This window comes from Plecotus auritus, assembly GCF_963455305.1.
Source record: "Plecotus auritus genome assembly, chromosome: 9".
NCBI lineage: Eukaryota > Metazoa > Chordata > Mammalia > Chiroptera > Vespertilionidae > Plecotus > Plecotus auritus.
The window spans coordinates 119161283-119180743 of NC_137783.1; the positions used below are offsets into that span (position 1 = coordinate 119161283).

General features: G+C 40.0%; 1 protein-coding gene across 2 annotated transcripts in view; it reads left to right on the forward strand.

Moving 5' to 3' along the window:
- Positions 1 to 15427: 15427 nt before the first annotated feature.
- USP47 (ubiquitin specific peptidase 47) overlaps positions 15428 to 19461 on the forward strand; it is a 99883-nt gene continuing 95849 nt past the window's right edge. The window contains exon 1 of one of the 2 annotated variants that reach the window (XM_080688537.1): positions 15428 to 15949. In XM_080688537.1, the coding sequence (XP_080544663.1) occupies positions 15911 to 15949 (39 nt within the window). In that variant the 5' untranslated portion in view covers positions 15428 to 15910. The remainder of the gene's footprint in view (positions 15950 to 19461) is intronic. The other variant, XM_080688536.1, reaches the window with a different exon arrangement.

Genomic DNA, 19461 nt, shown 5'->3' on the forward strand with positions numbered 1-19461 from the left:
TTGTAACCTAAAAAGTTACATGATTCTTTTTTAAAAAGATTATTCTAACTGCTTGTGTGGGAAAAAGTATGAGAGGGAGGGAATAGAATTAAGAAGCTATTTTATTAATCTTCATTGAGAGACAATAGTTGTTGGCCTATCTTGTTACAGTAGAGATGGAGAAAACTGGGCAGTTTTGAGACATTTCCAAGAGGTAGAATTGACAAACAACTGAGGCCAACAAAATTCAAACCATTAGATTTAAGTGGTCAGGGGGTGGACTGCCTAGTGGCTCAGTTAGTTGAGCTTCCTGCCATGCACCAGGAAGTCCCAGGTTCAATTCCAAGTCAGGGCACATGCCTGGGTTGTAGGCTCAATCCCCCAGTGGGAGGGTGTGCAGGAGGCAGCCAGTTGATTGTTCTCTCTCTTATCGATGTTTCTAGTTCTCTCTCCCTCTCCCGTCCTCTCTCTTTAAAATCAATAAAAACAAAGTTTTTAAAAAGTGGGGAGGAACATAATAAGGTTCAGAAAGTTCCTATTTAGAAAGGGTTACAGAGATAATAAGATGTACGCAGAGACAAAAGGGTGTTATGATGAGGCCTAACACTTAAAATTCTGGGTTGTTGGATATATATAGATACATATTTTTTGTTTTATATGAAATGTAATAGTTTATAGATTATACATTTATTTCACAGTGTATTCAAAAGGTACCCTTAAAAATTGTACCCTCCAGAACTCGGAGATGTTCTGATCATACTCCTGTTGCATATTGGGCTACACAGATTGGGCTACTAGTCTGGTTAATTTGCTTGGAAAATAATGAAAGTAGTTAGAGAATGTGTTTATGGTACATAATTTAAATTTTACCTACACATTTAATGCTGTTTTGTTTCTTCTTCCTCATTCTTGACAGAAAAAGGACATATAACAACAGAAACCATTGGTTTCCAGGGAAGCCAGACACAGACACGGACACAGCTGCTGGAGAGAAAAATCTCTAGCTGTCTTCATTTCCGTCAGCTTTCTGGAATCAGATTCTTTCCTGGCTCTTGAGGAGATCTGAATAGTGAACGATGAGTGGTGGCCATCTGGTACTTCTGGGGAAGTGCCATTGGATCGGGAAGAAAGCTCTGGGCTAGGAGTTGGGAAATGGGAGTGCTAACTCAGTGATAGAGCTGGCTCCTTGGATTGCCTTGAGTGGATTACATGAACAATCTGGACCTTGGTTTTTCAGCTGTGGAACTTGGACTACATTTGGTCTGTAGTCACCATAATACTCATACCATGATTCAAAGAGAGACTGTGAAGCTTCATTCATTAATTCATTTGACAAATGAGACTATGAGTCAAGTATTTTTGTAAGCATCAGGCTCACAACAGTGAAAAAAAAAAACAACAACAAATGTCCTCCTGGAATTTATATTCTTGTGTCTGTAGTGGCTCTATACAAAGCCTGGGTCATTGGGAACAGCATCTTTAATAAACAGTAAAAGAAGGGTTTTTGTTTGTTTGTTGTTTAACATTAATGAAGGAAAGTTTGTTCTTTTAATACTTATCCAGGCACCCTCTCCTTCCTCCAGAAGCCATTCCTCTAAAAACTCAAGTAAGGCTAAGTAGTTCCTTCTGTAAATTATAGCATTTTGTGCTATGAGATTTATGCATAAAGTGTATGTATTTTTACATATTAATAGACATAAATAAATAATTCACATTGAAATTCTATGTTGGTGTTAGTCATCTCAATCAGATTACAAACTCCTTGCAGAAGTGACCACTTACCCTCAGGCCCATAGCACAGCGCTGGGCCCCAGTAGATACTGGGTGCATACTTACTTGCCTGCAGCTGAGCTGTGGGAAAATGCGGGATCTGAAACCCCATGGCCTCACTGACTTGCCCAGGAAAAGCTTTCCGAACAGGATTGCCTCCAGCTAAAATTCCACTCATGAGCTCTTGCCAGGTTTCCTTCTCTGCCTGTCCTTTCATGTCCCTGCATTTGTTTCCCAGCCCAAGGCTTCATCTTGCTCGCGTCCTGCTTCCACAGCTGTCAGCTCTCCAAGGCTGTGGAGCTATTCTCAGCAGTGCGTCCCCTAGCACATAGGCACCCAGAGTGGGTGGGCACATCACAGGGAATTCCCTAGAAATCCACTGAGATGTGGAAAGAAATGTTAGAATACAAACCCACTGAGGTGTGAGAAGAAAATATTAGAATACACACACGCACTTATTTGCTTTTTATTTTATTTTTTAAAGAAAGCGGAGGATTTACTAACATTTCATGTGTGGATTGACATCAGCACTCCCACTCAGCATGCATGTCTGATGGCCTCTTGGCCATACTGTACCCAGGCCATTTGAAGAGAAGGGAAGCTCACACAGCAAAGAGAGGGTCACCGAGGGTTCAGTGAGGTAGATTTACAGATTACGTTATCTGGTTTGCCCTCACAAAACAGAAAAGAGGCTTTAAAAGATTCCTGCAAAAAACAACAGTAGGAATACAATGCCAACGATAGCACATCCTTACGTAGCATGTACTGCACACCAGGCACTGTCCTAAGTGCTTCGTCTCCAGTAATTCATTTAACCTTCACAAAACCCTGTGAGGATGGTACTGTTTTTATTCTCATTTTAAACATGAGAGTTTGAGTAAATTGCTGGCCAATGGCAGAGCCTCAATTCACCTCAGACAGTGCTCTTAACCACAATATGATCCTCCTTTATAAGAACAAGGAAACGAGAAAATGCAGAGCAAATACTTTTCCTCCTCCTGGTACAACTCAGTCAGACACCTGAGAAAGCTAAAAGGCTGACCAGTGTGACAGTAAAACAAATTTTTATGAGATTATCAAGAAGGTATTTGAAATGTGGATTCACATTCACTATCCTTAATGGTGAACTTTGCTTTAAATTGTTTATTATGTCTGGGGATATTAGCCAATTTTAGTAGGACGTGTATTGAATTTACAAATAAATGAACCAACATATATTGGTGCTTTATTAAATAAGCACCAGGTCAAAAAAAATTGGAGACCACTGCCCTAGAGATTAACAGATAGCTAAACAGCTTTCTATGAGTGTCGGGAAACTTGTACTCCAAATTGTTTATCTTGGTTATTTCCTGGGAATGAGATTGTACACAGAAAAGAATTTTAAGATTAAATTCCCACTTACACTTATAGAGTTAAATAATGTTAGGATTTCCCACATTATATGAGAAAAATTCAAAGAGCAAAATTTATTTCTATGTCTCTACTAACATTACCAAAGTGCCTCACTTCTTAGCACAGCATTTAGGTTCTTCCATGATGTTTGTGATCCTCTTCTCTAGTTCTCAAAATGCCCCCGTTGCTTTGCCTTCCAGGAATTTCTTCTCACTGATGTCTCTATTGGGCTGTCCCCACTCAGTTCAGGCTTTGGCCATTGCATTGGCCATGTGACTCAAACTGAGCCAATCACAAATAAAGGTGTTCGTTTTTCTCACTGTAACACATCGTACAAATCATCTGAGGTTCAAATGCCTGTCCTGACAGACCCTATTTCTCTACACACTCAGGACTTTATGCATATATCTACTATATCTTTTCAACATATTTGTTTTAGTTATGGACATGGCTGCCACCTGTGATTGTGCAATGCACACAGATGCCCAGCTGAGTGTGAGTGGAGGCTGAAGTCTAGTCTAAACTCTGCTCATCAAGCTGTGACCCCTTGAGTGGCCTTTCCCAGTTCACACATTGGATAGCACTGTTCTAACTAGATTGTAAGCTCCCTAAGAGTAGAGAACATACTTGTTCATCATCAGGCACAGTTCCTGGCAACATACTTTGTCAGAAGACTCTCAATAAATTTCTGTTGAATTGCATTTCAGAGTACATTTGCAGACAGAAAACTCTTACATGCTCCATTATTTAAATATTCTCTATTCAGTTAAGCAAGAAATCAGTGACCACACTGACTTTATGCTCTCTTAAATATCTATCACCTCATCAAACACCTTAGGGAGAGTTAGTGGAAATTAATTTATTATGATAAGTGACCCTAGCTCATTTTCCATTCTTTCCATCACATTTTTGTATCTACTTTATGATCCAGTTTCTCAGTTTTATTTATTGTATTTTAGCTTCCAAAGAGCCTTGTATGATTGTAGTGCTCACACAATAAATTTTGAAGTTTTTGCAGTAAAATTAATGACACATTGAGTGTGGCTAAGAATTCATGATTCCTCATAAATAACAGTGTCATATACACAATAGGAACCCAATGTTGATTACTGACCAAAATTATGATGATGATTGGGGTTCAAAATATATTCTGCTACTGATGAGTAAATGAGGTATAGTTGAAGCTTCTATGTTTATTTTTAATAAGAAAAAGGCCTATTACTATGAATGTAGAAAAGTCTATCAACAACTAACATAAGTTGCAATTTTATTTTTTTTTTAACCAGAGACTGATGCAAGCTAATGAGAAAATATTCCTTTATTCATTTATCTAAGTCTGGGAAAGGTTTTGATAGACAAATTTAGATGATAACATGCAAAAGAAATGGCCTGATTTATATAAAGTTGGAAGACGAAGAGGAGGAAAGAAATAACAACTGCTATTTATCTTTTTAAAGAAAAAGGTTCACTTTTAAGATACTTAGAGAGTGATTGATAATCTCCCACAAAAGAGCACCTATGAAGATTAAATAACTAAGTATATAAAAAATGATCATAAGTAGGATCATTTAGTCTAGTGAAAATCATCAAATAATGTAAAGACCAGTTTGAACATTTAAAAGTAAGGGGTCAAGCAGTAAAAGTCATTTTGCTGAAGTTTTAAAAGAAGGCCAGAGACCTTGAATCATCCAACTTCATTAAAAATTAAAAGTGATTAGTCTCTTCCACTGAAAATAAATTATACTTATCACATAACCATTAGGAAGTTAAAATATATTCTATGGAAATATATTCTATATATTAAAATATATTCTATAGCATCCATAGAGGTAAACAAGAACGTATATGGTAAAAGGCTTTGGAGTCAGCCTGCTTGGGTTCGAATCCTAGCTCCACCATTTATTAACCTTGTGACCCTGGCAATTTACTTAACTTCCTTATTCCTGTATTTTTTTCTACAAAATGTGGATACCAATTGTACCAAATTCAGAATGTTATTGTAGAAAGTAATGAGATATTATGTGTAAAGTATTTATCACAGGGCCTGAACCATAGTCAATACTCAATAAAAATTTACAATTTGTTATCCTATCTAATAAAAAGAGTAATATGCAAATTGACCATACCTCCACTACACCCACAAGCCACTCCCGCCAGCCAATCAGGAACAAATATGCAAATTAACCGAACCAAGATGGATGCGGCCACAGAGAGAGCAGGAGGCTTGGGTTTCCCCAGCAATGGAGGAAGCCAAGCTTTCCGCCTGCCCTGGCCGGCCCAGGCCTCCACTCAAGGCTACAAAGTTTCAATTATAGAAGATAAATAAATCCCAGATACCAGGGCCTCCACTTGGGTCACCGGGGCACGTGGCCAGCCTGCAAACCACCACAGGTCCCTCACCCAGGCTGCTCCATGCCCCAAGGGAACCCTGATCCTGGACACCCTTCAGGGCAAACCAGATGGCCCCGACCCTTGCATCAGGCCTCTATCCTATCTAATTAAAGAGTAATATGCTAATTGACCATCACTCCAACACACAAGATGGCTGCCCCCATGTGGACACAAGATGGCCACCACAAGATGGCCAGCAGGGGAGGGCGGTTGGGAGGGACCAGGCCTGCAAGGGAGTGCAGTTGGGGGCAATCAAGCCTGCAGTGGAGGGCAGTTATGGGTGACCAAGCCAGCAGAGGAGGGAAGTTGGGGGCAACCAGTCCTGTAGGGAAAGGCAGTTAGGAGCAAACAGGCTGGCAGGGGAGCAGTTAGGCATCAATCAGGCTGGCAGGGGAGTGGTTAGGGGGTGATCAGGCTGGCAGGCAGAAGTGGTTAGTGGCAATCAGGCAGGCAGGCAGGCAGGCGAGCAGTTGGGAGCCAGCAGTCCTGGATTGTGAGAGGGATGTCCGACTGCCCGTTTAGGCCCTAGGATTGGGCCTAAACGGGCAGTCGGATATACCTCGAGGGGTCCCAGATTGGAGAGGGTGCAGGCTGGACTGAGGGATACAGCCCCCCATGCATGAATTTCGTGCACCGGGCCTCTAGTTAGATATATAAGAGATATCATAGAGAATATAAAGCAGAAAGTAAAAAACCATAAACTTTTTCAAATATTGAGCATCTACAATGTGTCAGTCATCATGTTAGTCAATTTCCATACCTTATTTTTTAAATGAGTTGTTTTAAAATTATATAAAAGGCACACATGGTTGCTGGTAAAAGAATGAAAAGAATACTGCATGGTTTAATGTGAAAGTGAAAAATAAAAGATCCCATCTAACATTAACATTGATGTTAACAACCTCTGCTCCAAGGAATAAGGAGATAACCACTATAAATTTTCTTTTTTGGTGATGTAGGATCATATGCTACTAGAGATTTCTATACCCATAATCAAATATATACATACTAGAGGCTCGATGCATGAAAATTGGTGCAAGAGTAGGCCCTCCTTCCCCCAGCTGCCAGCACTAGCTTCCCTTCAGCCACCAGCAGGCACCCGGGACCCGGGCTGGCTTCCCTCCAGCCCCAGCTTCATCAGGAAGGATGTCTGGAATGACGTCTGGAAGGATGTCCAGTCTAATTAGCATATTACCCTTTTATTATTATAGATAAACCCCATCTTTTAGTATACAAATGCTATACTAGTATACTGTATATACTACTCCCCATCTAGCTTTTTTTCATTTATTATGCTTAGTTTTCTTTTTATATTACTTTAAGAAATAAACTTCATTTTAGAATATTTTAGATTTATAGAAAGTTATAATATGAACTTACATGAAATATGTAATATGAAAATATTAGATAACCAAGGCACATTTGTCAAAAATAAGAAATTAACATTGGCACATTAATATTAACTAAACTATGAACTTTATTCAGATTTCACTAGTTTTTCTGCTAATGTCCTTTTTCTGTTCCAAGATCTAAGCCAGCATGCCATGGTGCATTTAGTCCATGTCAGTTTCTATGTTTCCACCTCACTCTATTTTTAACAACTGCATGGTATTATGGAAGTACCATAATTTACCTAATCCTACTGATACATTTTTATGTTGTTTCTAGTTTTCGGTTATTACCAACAATATTATAATGAACATCATTACAGGTGTATTTTTGTTCATTTGTGCTTGTAGGATAATTTTAGAATTAGAACTACTGGGTCAAAAGATGTGTGCATTTTATGTATAATTTTGATATACATAGTGCCATATTTCCTTCAAAGTTTACACTAATTCACAAAATTTAAATAAGCCATTTCCCCATAAGTCTTGCTAATTTGAGAGAGAAAATGGCATGTTGTTGTTTTCATTTGCAGTTCTTTAATGAAAAATGGCATGTTGTTGTTTTCATTTGCAGTTCTTTAATGAAAAATAATGTAAAACATCTTTTCAGATATTTATTGGCAATTCATATTTCATTTTCTATGAAGTTCCAATTTATCTCTTTTTAGTATTGATTTATTTATAAGAGCTCTTTTATATTAAGGAAATTAGCCATTTGTCATATTTGTTGCAAATATTCTTCCATCTGTTATTTTGTCTTTTGAGTTTATATTAATTTTTTGCTACACACAATCTAAGTTTTTTAATATTTTATTATTTTTATTGATTACTTTTTAGAGCAAGAAAGGAATGGGGGGAGAGAGAGAGAAAGAGAGAGGGAGAGAAACATTAATTTTGTTGTTCTACTTATTTACTCATCCATTCATTGGTTACTTCTGACCTGAGATTAAACCTGCAACTTTGGAGTTTAAGGAGGATTCTCTAACCAACTGAGCTATACAGCCAGAGCCTAAAAATTTAAATTACCATCTTATTCTTTATACTTCTGGTTCTTGTTTTTCTTCCATGACAATCTACACTAATAAAAGAGAAACATGCAAATTAACCATCACTCCGCTACGCCCACCAGCCAATCAGGAGGGAATATGCAAATTAGAAGGAGAAAGATGGCGGCTGCCCAGCTGCTCCAGTTGCGGAGTGGCTGGGTGGGGCAGGACGCCTGCTATGAGAAGGAGGGCGTGGGGCGAAAGGATCTACAGGAGCAGCACTCTGGCCACAGTGAAGACGAAGACTGCAGACTCCGGAGTCTGCAGCAAAGGCGAAGACAGCAGACTCTGGCCGGAGTCTGCAGTGAAGACAAAGGTGGCAGACTCTGGCCAGAGCCTGAAGCAAAGACAAAGAAGGCAGACTCTGGCTGGAATGAAGGCCTGGGTCCCAGATGCCAGAGGAAAACCGGTGCTGGAAACCAAGGGAAGGAAGACCTATTGCATGAATCTCTTCATGCAACGGACCTCTAGTATTATTATAAAACTAGAGGCCCAGTGCATGAATTCATGCATGGGTGGGGTCCCTCTGGGTGGCCTGCAGGGATCAGGCCGAAACCCGCAGTCCAATACTGCCTGCAGCTCCTACCTGACACTCCCACTCATCCTGGCTCCACTTTGCCTGCTGGTGGGCTGGCGCTCAATCAGTCCTGATCGGGAGAGGCTCAGGCTGCCACAGCAGTGCTTGCCAGCCATGAGCTTTGCATCTGGCACCCTCCCAAGGGGAGTGGCCTGTGTGATTAGGCTCAAACCAGCTCTCTGACATCCCCCGAGGGGTCCCAGATTGCGAGAGAGCACAGGCCAGGCTGAGGGACCCCACTGGTGCACGACCAGGCCAGGGAGGGACCATGGGAGGGCTCTAAGGCATGTCCGGCCCATCTCACTCAGTCCTGATCAGCTGGACCCCAGCAGCAAGCTAACCTATTGGTCAGAGCATCTTCCCCCTGGTGGTCAGTGCACATCATAGCAAGTGATTGAGCAGCCTTAGCATGCATTATCATATTATGCTTTGATTGGTTGTTCGGTTGTTCTGCCATTTGATCTATTTGCATATTACCCTTTTATTATATAAGATATTCACCTTTGTATACATTATTTCTCATCCTCACAATTCTATAAAGTAATATTCCAATGAATGCTTGATAGGTAGAAATATTGAGATATCTTCAAACAACAAATTTATAAATACTACTTTATTGCAAAGATCTTACATAATCATTTAAAAAGATTAACACCATGACTCCAACTTTGTTTTATTGGACTGCTCCTTATTTTGGACCTTGAAATTTGAGTGTTTACAGAACCCTAGAGAAGGCTAGGATGAATCAAGGCCAATTTGCCTTTGGTTGCCCTATGCTCTGATAATTGTGTTTTCTCCTTCTATACGCTTGCTAAGGCATTCTCTGTTGATGTGAGCCTCTTTTTATGCTGTTGAACACATTGACCTATAAAACCTTTTGTTTAAATGAATTTCTTCAACTCAGAAAAAGGCAAGCACATCTGTAGCAATGATTTTTTTTTTTTTATGTCAATAGAAAAATGCTATTTCAGGTCCTTGAACCAATCTTTCTTTGTGGCCAAAGTGGATTGAGAACTCCACTAACATCCTCACTCTATTGCTTCATAAAGATATTTTTACATGTTCCTAGGTTTCTCCTGAATTACATTTTCTAAGTATTATGTTTCCTGTTCTTATTTTTACACCAATAGCCATCTTTTTAATATTTACTAGGTTTCTACTCAATTGATGACTTTTTTTGTAGTGGTCAAAGCACTCACTGAAATAGTTTCTTGAATGGATTTTTCTTGTTTCCTTATCGATGGTGTCATTTCTGTTACAAATATAAGCCATTGATTAATGTTACATTCTACTCTAACTTAACCAAAGAGCCTATCTTGTGGCTAAGATCAGTAACTTTATTAATTTCTTCAATTTCAGTGCTAATAGTTGAATTACTTTTCAGAGCCATTTTCAAAAAAGAAAATATTAAGCATTTTCAGGGAGATACTATGTAAGGGAGAAGAGTAAGCACCAATGAAACAATCAAAGTGTAGTTGTTGGGGTGACTAATAAGAGTTATTAATTAGCTGAATGACCATGGGGGAACCTGGGAGGGGTATATGTGTTCTTTCTATCTTAGCAACTTTTCTGCAAATTTAACATATCTACACTAATAAAATAGAAAGATGCAAATTGACCGTATCTTCATGACACCACCAGCCAATCAGGAGTGATTATGCAAATTATCCCAACAAAGATGGCGGGTTAATTTGCATACACATGGCACAGGTGTTCCGCACCCCCCCAGCCACTCCGGGCGTCTGGGCAGCATGGGAAGGCAAAAAGGCAGCTCTAGGCCGGAGCAAAGGTGGTGCCGGCAGCCAGGGGAAGGAAGGCCCATTCTTGCACGAATCTTCGTGCATCAGGCCTATAGTCTAAAATAAAAAGTGTATTTAAGCCCTAGCCAGTTTGGCTCAGTGGATAGAGCATCGGCATGCAGACTGAAGGTTCCTGGGTTTGATTTCGGTCAAAGGCACTTACCTCGGTTGCAGGCTCTTCTCCGGCCCAGGACCTGGTCAGGGTGTGTGCAGTGCAGGAGGCAACCAATTGATGTGTCTCTCTCACATGATGCTGCTCTCTTTTCCTCTCTCTTCCACTCTCTAAAAATCAATGGGAAAATATCCTTGGGTGAGGATTTTTTTAAAAAGTGTATTTTTAAATGTTCATGGTAATAAAAGTGCTTCTTTTATTTTAACTAGTTTATTTACTCATTTACTCAACAAATATTTAAAAGAACCTGCTACATGCCAGACATTGTCAGGTCTGCATAGTGCAGCTCAGTCCAGCGCTGGGATAATTATAGCCAGTGTGTGTTGATTGTTTAGTATATGCTAGGCAGTGTGCTGCAGGCATCAAAGGTTCCATATAAATTTCCTTAATGTAAGATGGGGCTAGTGGTAGTAGCTATGCATAGAGTTGTTGAGATAATTGAATGAAATAGTATGTGTAAAGCACATAGAACAGGGCTGGAGACTACATATATAAATTACCATCATTTTCTTTATACTTCTGGGTTTTATTTGTTGAGATTTTATATATATATATATACCAATATATATATATATATTTAACCAATTTTAACTGCTAAAGTTTTATAATTATTATTTTCTTTACTATTTAATATAATCTTACAAAGTGGGGCTATTATTACCTTCATTTTACAGATAAGAAAAGTAAAGCTTAGTGAATTTAAGAGATCTGGCCAAGAAAAGCCATACAGTTAATAATAACAGAGGTAGAATTCAAATTTAAGTATCTAATTTTCAGCTTATTTCAGCTATACAATCTCCTGTATTTTGGTTAATATATAAAATTTAAACTTCCTCTTTAGCACAATTATAGAGAGCTACATACACATCATGAACTTTTCTGCTCAAAACTGCAAATGTTAAATTGGTAAATGCCAAGGGTCTACTTTATTACCTCCATTTTCTGGTTGAGAAAAAAGAGGTTCAGAGCTTGGATCTCAAAACAGGTCAGTCAGGCTCCAAAGCCACATCACACTTTATTAAAACACTGGAGGACCAGTGCACAAAATTGGTGCACAGGTAGGGTCCCTAGCAGCTGCCGGCTGCCAGCCGGGGCTTTCCTTCATTCTGCATCGCCCCCTGGTGGTCAGCGCTCATCATAGTGAGTGATCAAACTCCTGGTCAGTCAAACTCCTGAGGGGACACTTTGCATATTGGGCTTTTATATATATAGATAGTCATGGTCAAAATTTATATTCGCATTAATGAAATACCATTTAACATTGTTGCTAATAGTTACAGTTATAGTGGTGAACATTATTACTAGCTCTTTAAATTGTACAATATGACTGACTACATGGCTTTTTAAAGATAGTTGATTATATAGAAATATTTCACAAAGAATGTTTTTTCTAAGAATAAAGGGTCTTGAAATATAAAATAAAAGAAAGAAGTACTTTTATTAACATGGACATTTTAAAATACACATTTTATTTTATATAAGTTTTAGATTTGCAGAAAAGCTGCTAAGATAGAACAGAGAGTACCCCTCCTGGGTTCCTCCATTGTCAACATCTTAAATGACCATCTACAGTTGTCAAAACTAAGAAGCTGACATTGAAACATTATTAGTAAGCAAATTACAGATTTTATTTGGTTTTTACCAGTTTTTCCATTAATGTTCTCTTTTTGTTTCAGGATCCAATTCAGTGCACTGCATGGCATTTACTTCTCATGTCTTCCCAGTCTCCTATGGTCTGTGACAATTTCTCTCTTTCATTGTTTTTTGTTTTTTGTTTGTTTGTTGCTGTTGTTGTTTTAGCTTAACTGTCTTGAAGAATAATAGCCATGTATCCCATAGAATGTTCCCCAATCTGGTTTTGTGTAATGTATTTTTCATGTTTTGATTGGAGTTATATTATAAACATTTTAAAGTGAAGGGAAAAAGAAAAATAATCCAAAATAATTTATAAGAGCCCCGACTGGTATGGCTCAGTGGATAGAGCGTCAGCCTGCGGACTCAAGGGTCCCAGGTTCAATTCCGGTCAAGGGCATGTACCTTGGTTGCGGGCACATACCCAGTAGCGGGTGTGCAGGAGGCAGCTGATCGATGTTTCTCTCTCATCGATGTTTCTAACTCTCTATCCCTCTCCCTTCCGCTCTGTAAAAAATCAATAAAATACATTAAAAAATAATAATAATTTATAAGAAAAAACAACAAGCCTCTGATTTATACCAGTACTAGCATTTTTAAAATGTGAATCTCACCGTAAAAAGGTCATTAATTAAAAAAAAAAATTATTAAACATCTACTATGTGCCAGGCACTGTTCTAGGCACAGAGGATATACTTTAATGACAACCAGCTTAGACTGAATGGCTATGGAAGTCCTCTCTGAAGAGGTAACATTTGAGAGGCCCAAATGACAAGATGAAACTAGAAAAGAACAATCAAGACATAGGGGTGGGTCATTGTTGTAAAAGGAAGAGTGGTCGATAAGATGAGCAAGCTAGACAGATAGATTATATTGGATTTTACAGGCCATAGTTAGGAATATGGGTTTTAAAAAGATGCTGTATGGAGTATGAATTGTTGGAGGATAATAGTAGAAGCCAGGAGCCCAGTTAGGAAAAAATTGCATATAATAGTACTAGAGGCCTGATGCTTGAAATTTGTGCAAGGGGCTCAGCCCTTGCAGCCCGGGCTTCGTTGTCCAGGCGGTCATTCCGCTGTTTGGCTGTTCGGTCAACTTGCATATTATGCTTTTATTATCATAGATAGGCAAGATAAGCTGATTATTGGAATGGAATGGGCAGCAGTGGACATAAAGAAAAGTGATTGGATTGGAATATATTTCAGAGGAGGAAGCAATAGCATTTATTAATAAGTTGAATATAAGATGAAGATTATCTACTTTTTGGCTTGATAAACTAGATTGCACCATCAATTTAGTTTATCAAGGTGTGGGAGGCTTGAGATTCAAATGTTTTGCTCAGGTCAACTTAAATTTGAGGTATTTAGAGTCATTAAAAAGGTCAATGAATATATGAGTTTGGAGTCTATGGGAGAGGTCAGGGTTGGAGTCAAAATGCAACTATAAAATAAACACATATTATGTAGTATCAGTAACTTCATTTACTAGGGAGAGTAGCCATACACCTCTATTTGTTCATTTGTTTATTAATCAGTTAATGCAGTCATATTCTTATTCCAGAAATACTTATTGTATACCCATCAACCGACCAGTGTCTAGTACAGTCATGCCGCTGGCCTCTAAAGAGAAGAGTGTGTAACTAGAGAAGGTGGATCATGGGAAGGAAATATTATAACTTTTTAAAAATACTCACATTTTTCTAAGAACAAAAATAAAATATTTTACAAATATTTACTCTATAGACTTACACTGGAATCTCATTATTAGAGTGAAAAGTGCAAATTATGCAAGGTGGAGAAACGTCAAAACTAATGCAAAAATCTGTGATGAACAAAAATATCAAAATTTTATAGACAAGATTAGTACCTTAGAAAAAAAGCATACATGTACACTAAAACTTGAAGACAGAATTTCCTAGCCTATTTAAAAACCCTCCAAGCAATGATTCCAGAGAGCTTTGAACCCATTCATTAAGAATATAAAAATGCAACATCTTCTGGCTGACAACAAGGAAAACAGAGAGTTACTAGTTGAATTTCTACAAAAACCTTCCATGGTTGGTGGATGGAAGTAATAAAAATGGAAACGCATTAGAAAGAGCAGCTAAGGATAGAGATGTACTTCTTCCATTAGGATCTACATATCGTTGTGAGTTATTTTTTTCAGCTCATGACGGCCATTAAAATGAAGTACAGAAATAACCTGAAGATTGAATCAGACATTTTAATAACTTTCACAAGATATTAAAGATATTAAACATTGAAACCTAGTCAATCATATTGCTTTCACTAGATATTTTTACTGAGAGTAACAAGGATTTTCTACCATTAATCTAAAAATAACTCTTACAGTTACTTTAAATGTTTATTTCATCTTTATCTTATCCTTTTTAAATTAAAAAATGTTTTGTATCATACCCAACAGGACATGTATGTGACTTACATAAGTGTATAGACTTTTTTTTCCTTCTATTTGGTAGTAGAGTGCAATCAAAAACAGTTTGGAGGAGCACAGGTAGCGGCAGTTAGTGCTGTGGGTGTTAGAAACAAGGCAGGCTTGTATATCTCAGCGTGCTGTCAAGTCATTGTATCCACGGGAGTCTTCATGACGGACACCCCACTCAGTCTTCATCAAGAAAGATTTTTAAGAATTAGATCTATTGGGGTGACGTTGGTTAATAAAAGGAAAGTTTTGAGGAATGAGTAGGATTTGGAAAAATAACTATTGCACAATGCTTACTGCTAGAGGAGATGAAAGTCCTCTAAAAACATTTAAAAAGAGGATCATAGGTTCAAACTGCAGCCCTACTCTCTGAAGCCATTTCAGTCCCAGGCTTGAACCTGTTGCAGAAGGAAGTACCTTTAAAGGCTGAATGCCGCTGTAATGGAGGTGTGTGTGTGTGTGTGTGTGTGTGTGTGTGTGTGTGTGTGTGTGTGTGTGTGTCGGGGGGCGGGGGCGGAGGGGAAAGAGGGGTGACACCACTGCTCTGAGGCCAGGGCTGCGGCCTCCCCTAGCGGGAGCTGGCCCCTTGTCCCTCCAGCCTGGCCGTCGGGAGGGTAGGGAAAGGAGGAAGAAAACAACCCTTTCTGCTTCGGGCCGTGTTGAGGGCGGAGGTCGGGAGGTAGCCCGGGGTGCTTTCTCTTCCCGGCAGAAGCCAGGAGAAGTGCAGAGGGGGTGAAGTTCAGGGGCCTTTCTCTCCGGCAAGGAGAGCAGTATCGGTGGTGCGATCGCGGAAGGAAAGGGCGTTAGGCGCCAGGGTCTCCCCGGTAGGCAGAGGACAAGGAGCCAGAGAGCGCTTGGAGGACTCGGAGGCCTGGTCCCTCCTCTGCCGGCAGAGGGAGTCCCGAGGTGGACGGCCCAGAATCCCTCTCAGAAAAAGCGTTTGCATGGCCGCTCCACCAATTTGGTACCCCTCGGGGCTGAGGAAGACCTGAAGTCATTAAACACGAGCGACAGCTGCCTCATCACCTCGGGCGCCAGGCGCCGGGCTCGGAGCCCGACGGCCCGAATTCTCGCGAGAGCGGCCGCCGCCATTTTTCCATTGATAGCCGCGGGCTGGGGGAGGGGCCGACAACTACGGCGACGGCGGCGGCAGCCGAGCGGTGGGTCGGTATCTGCGCGCTGGTGTCAGGCCCAGGCTGAGGCCTCCGCGGTGGCAGGAGCGCGGGCGGTGGAGAGGATGCCTGCTGCCGCCGTTCTCTCCTGAGCCGCCGCACCTCCCCACTCCCCCGGCAGGGCGGAGAGGAGCGGCCGGAGTCTGAGCGATGGTGCCTGGAGAGGAGAACCAACTGGTCCCGAAAGAGGTGAGGGGCCAGCGGAGGAGGCTAGGCCCGAGGCCTGCGGCCGCTGGAGGTAGAGCAGGCCCGGGCGAGGGGCGGGCTGCGGGCCCAGCCTCTGTGCAGGCCCAGCTCGTGTGCGGGCCCGGGTGTGGGGCCAGGAGGAGGTGTGGGGTGGTGGTGGGGAGGCGGGGAGGGTGGGGGGCCTGGTAGGGGCGGCGAACAGTTGGGAGACCCGACTGGATCCCGGGGGCCGAGGAAGTAGAGACCTCCCCCTCGGTGTGTGGGGCTGGACAAATAAAGGAGCGAACTGGAAGGAATCAGGTCCCGCTTTGGGGGAGAAAGTGGCCTTTTAAGTACTTATTGAACCTGTCGAGCCAAGATCGGTAAAATTCTGGAACAGTTCTTGATGGGCCCGCCGGGGTGACGGTGTTTCTGGTTTTGACAGTGGCGGTGGATAACTTTCAGGGCTTGTGAAATCGACACCGGACTTGAGATCGGTGGGAGGGCAGAGTTAACTGAAGACTTTTATGAACTGCTGTTTCTTGGTAGTGCGATTGGCCTGCCTGCATGGGGCCTAGGCAGATCCTGGCAAAGTAGTAAATGTGATTTCACGTAAAGGTGTAAGAGGTCGCTTAACATTACCATATGGAGAGCTGAACTACTTTTTGCTAAGTTGGGTGTGTATGCCAGTTTGGGTGACTTCTTAAATTCTTAAAAGCGGGTGATATGAGAAGCCTCGAGTTCTTGGCTTCTCTTGAATAGTAGAAAATTAATGCATTGGCTAGGGAATTTCAACATATGAATAATATCTCTGTTGGCTTTATACATATTTTGAGCATATACAAAGGTGTGTTTTTAACTGGTTAAACTTAAGCCTACAGCTTTGGATATTTATTTCTCATATACTTACATAGAGGCAGGTGTCTGTTGAAATTAGCTCCGCAGTAGGATCTTGGTATTTATGAGTAACGTTCATTAAAATTTTTTTTGCCTTTTTTAGTTGCTTTGTAGCAATTTGTTGCCACTTAAAGCAGGCTCTGGTAATGTTGAAATTATGTATCTATGACAAATAGTTTTCCTAATTTTGTGACCATTAGAAAATATAATATAGGTGGAACTCTGCTTTAAGAAAAGCCAACATTAGATTTATTTCCCTAATAATGTGATGTATAGAAAACATGAAAACTGATACAGTAATGCATTTTTTTTCCCCTTTTGGATTTTAAGGTAAAAAAATGTCTCTCCTTTAAGACTAACTCCCTTACTAACTGAGGCTTCAAGTTCACCCCAACTTTTTTTCTACTTTTTCTGGACCATATGCCTTTATTTTCTGTTCCCTACACTCATCTTCAGTCTTTTCTTTTACACTGGCTCATCTCATGATTTCTGGAAGCATGCACAGTACTCTCAGATCTTAAGACTGTCACTTGAACTCCTTGCCTTTTTTTAGCTAGCTAATTAGTTTTTTGTTTTTGTTTTTGGTGGCCATATTCCTTGAATTTTTCTTGCATTTATTTATTTATTTATTTATTTATTTATTTATTTATTTATTTATTTATCTATCTATCTATCTATCTTTGCATTTGACACTTAAAAAGAATACATTCCTTGATTTTAGTAAAACTGTACTTTTCTGGTCTCTTTTTCTATCTGTTTGTCCTGTCTGCCCACTCATTTAGTCAATGCCTTTCTCTTCTATTCTGTGTCCTCAGTTATCACTTTTGTCTGGTGTTTGTCATCTCCTCTCTGGTCCTTTTTAAGTAGGAGTAGAACCATACAGTGCTAAAGCTGAGAGAGCACAGTGATCCTCCAGTAACTTACACCCCTTCACTTTACAGATGAGAAAATTAGGGCCAGAAGATTGAGACTGACTTGTTCAGGGTCACATAATGAGTAAATGACAGAAGTAGGGCTAGAACAGACAATCCCTTTGATTATATTTTACAGGTCCCACCAAGTATCAAAGAGGCTCTATAAGAATAGTTTGTAACTCTCTTAAATACAGTTACTATGTGAAAATAACAAAATTTAAAAATTTCTTTCTTCTGTTCTAATGGCAAATTAAAGAATTCTTGTTGTTATTAGTTTTTTTGAGGACCTTTGTATGGAGAACCTCTGACCCCTACTAGATTTAGATTTTGGTTAAGTGTGTGCATTCATGCATGTTGAATGAGTAATATATTATTCTGGTCCCTGAAGCTCAAGGACAAATGTACCTAAGAGGGTTGCTGAAGAAGACAACTTAGTGCAGTACAGGGCTTGACAAACTGTAGCCCATGGGCCAAATCCAGCACACAGTCTGTTTTTGTATGGTCCCTGTGTTAAGAATGATTCTTACATTTTCAAATTGTTGAAAAAAATCAAAAGAATACTCTGTGACATATGGAAATACATGAAATTCAAATTTCAGTATTAGTAATTCAGTTTTGTTTTTTTTTTTTTGGAATGTAGTCATGCTTATCTCTCCCCCCCGCCCACCCCCCTATCTCCGCAATGTACTAGTATTTACCATTGACTATGGCTACAACAGAGTCCAGTAGTTGCTACAGTTGCTGTATGCAGGATAAATTTGAAACTACTTAGCTTGATATTCAAGGCCTAGTATAGTTTGATTCTGGCCACAGCCTGCCCTTTCAGCTTAGCTCTTCTCCCATGAAACAAGTTTTTAATGCAGCCAAACAGGTTTCTAACTTGCTTTTCATTTCTATCTCTGCTATTCTCTCTTTCCTACTTCTCTCTACCTGTTCAGAACTTTCAAACACATTTCCCCCCCACAAGTACCTCATATCTTTATTCTGAAAAGCGCTTTCTGAACACTTTAACCTTAGGGGTTTCTCCTTCTTAGAAGACCTTTGTATGTGAATAGAATTCATTTGGCAATGAACAAATAATGCTTTGTGATGTCTGTTATGGTCTCAAACTGTAATATACATTTTATATATTACGCATTTCTTGGCAGCAGAGCTCTTTGTATGTTTCTCTCTGTTGTCTTGTAGTTATTATAGGTCTAGGACAGTGTCCTTCCTGGAGCAGGTATTCAGTAATATTCATTGATGTGGTTACAGAGTTGTATGGAAACTTAAAATTCTAATTGATTACCCCTGCTTGGATGTTTTCCACAGAGTCCTTGGCAAGCTGTTTTCCAGCCCTTGCTTGAATACCTTCATGACTAATCTCTCACAATATCTTTGGCTTAGAAGAAATCTATTAAGTTTTTGAGTTGAGAGAAGTCTTGATCTCTGTTGTGGCCATCTTTTGATAGTTGCCTCTGGACAAGAGAGAAATCTTTAATTTTCCTTAGGATGCCTTTTTCTCATTGATGAAGGTGGAGGATGAGAGCAGGAGGGCAAACCCTCTCTGTTCTACAGACAGTCTGAGCATCTCAGTTCTTGAACTGTTTCTCAGTTGCTCTCTTTTAGACATAGTCAGTGTTTTTAGTATTCCTCCTAAATTATTGTGCACAGAGAAGAGCAAAGAGAGTGTGGTCTGTTCATTGTGGTTAACAAAAGCTTTTCACCTCATTTTTTCACTCTACT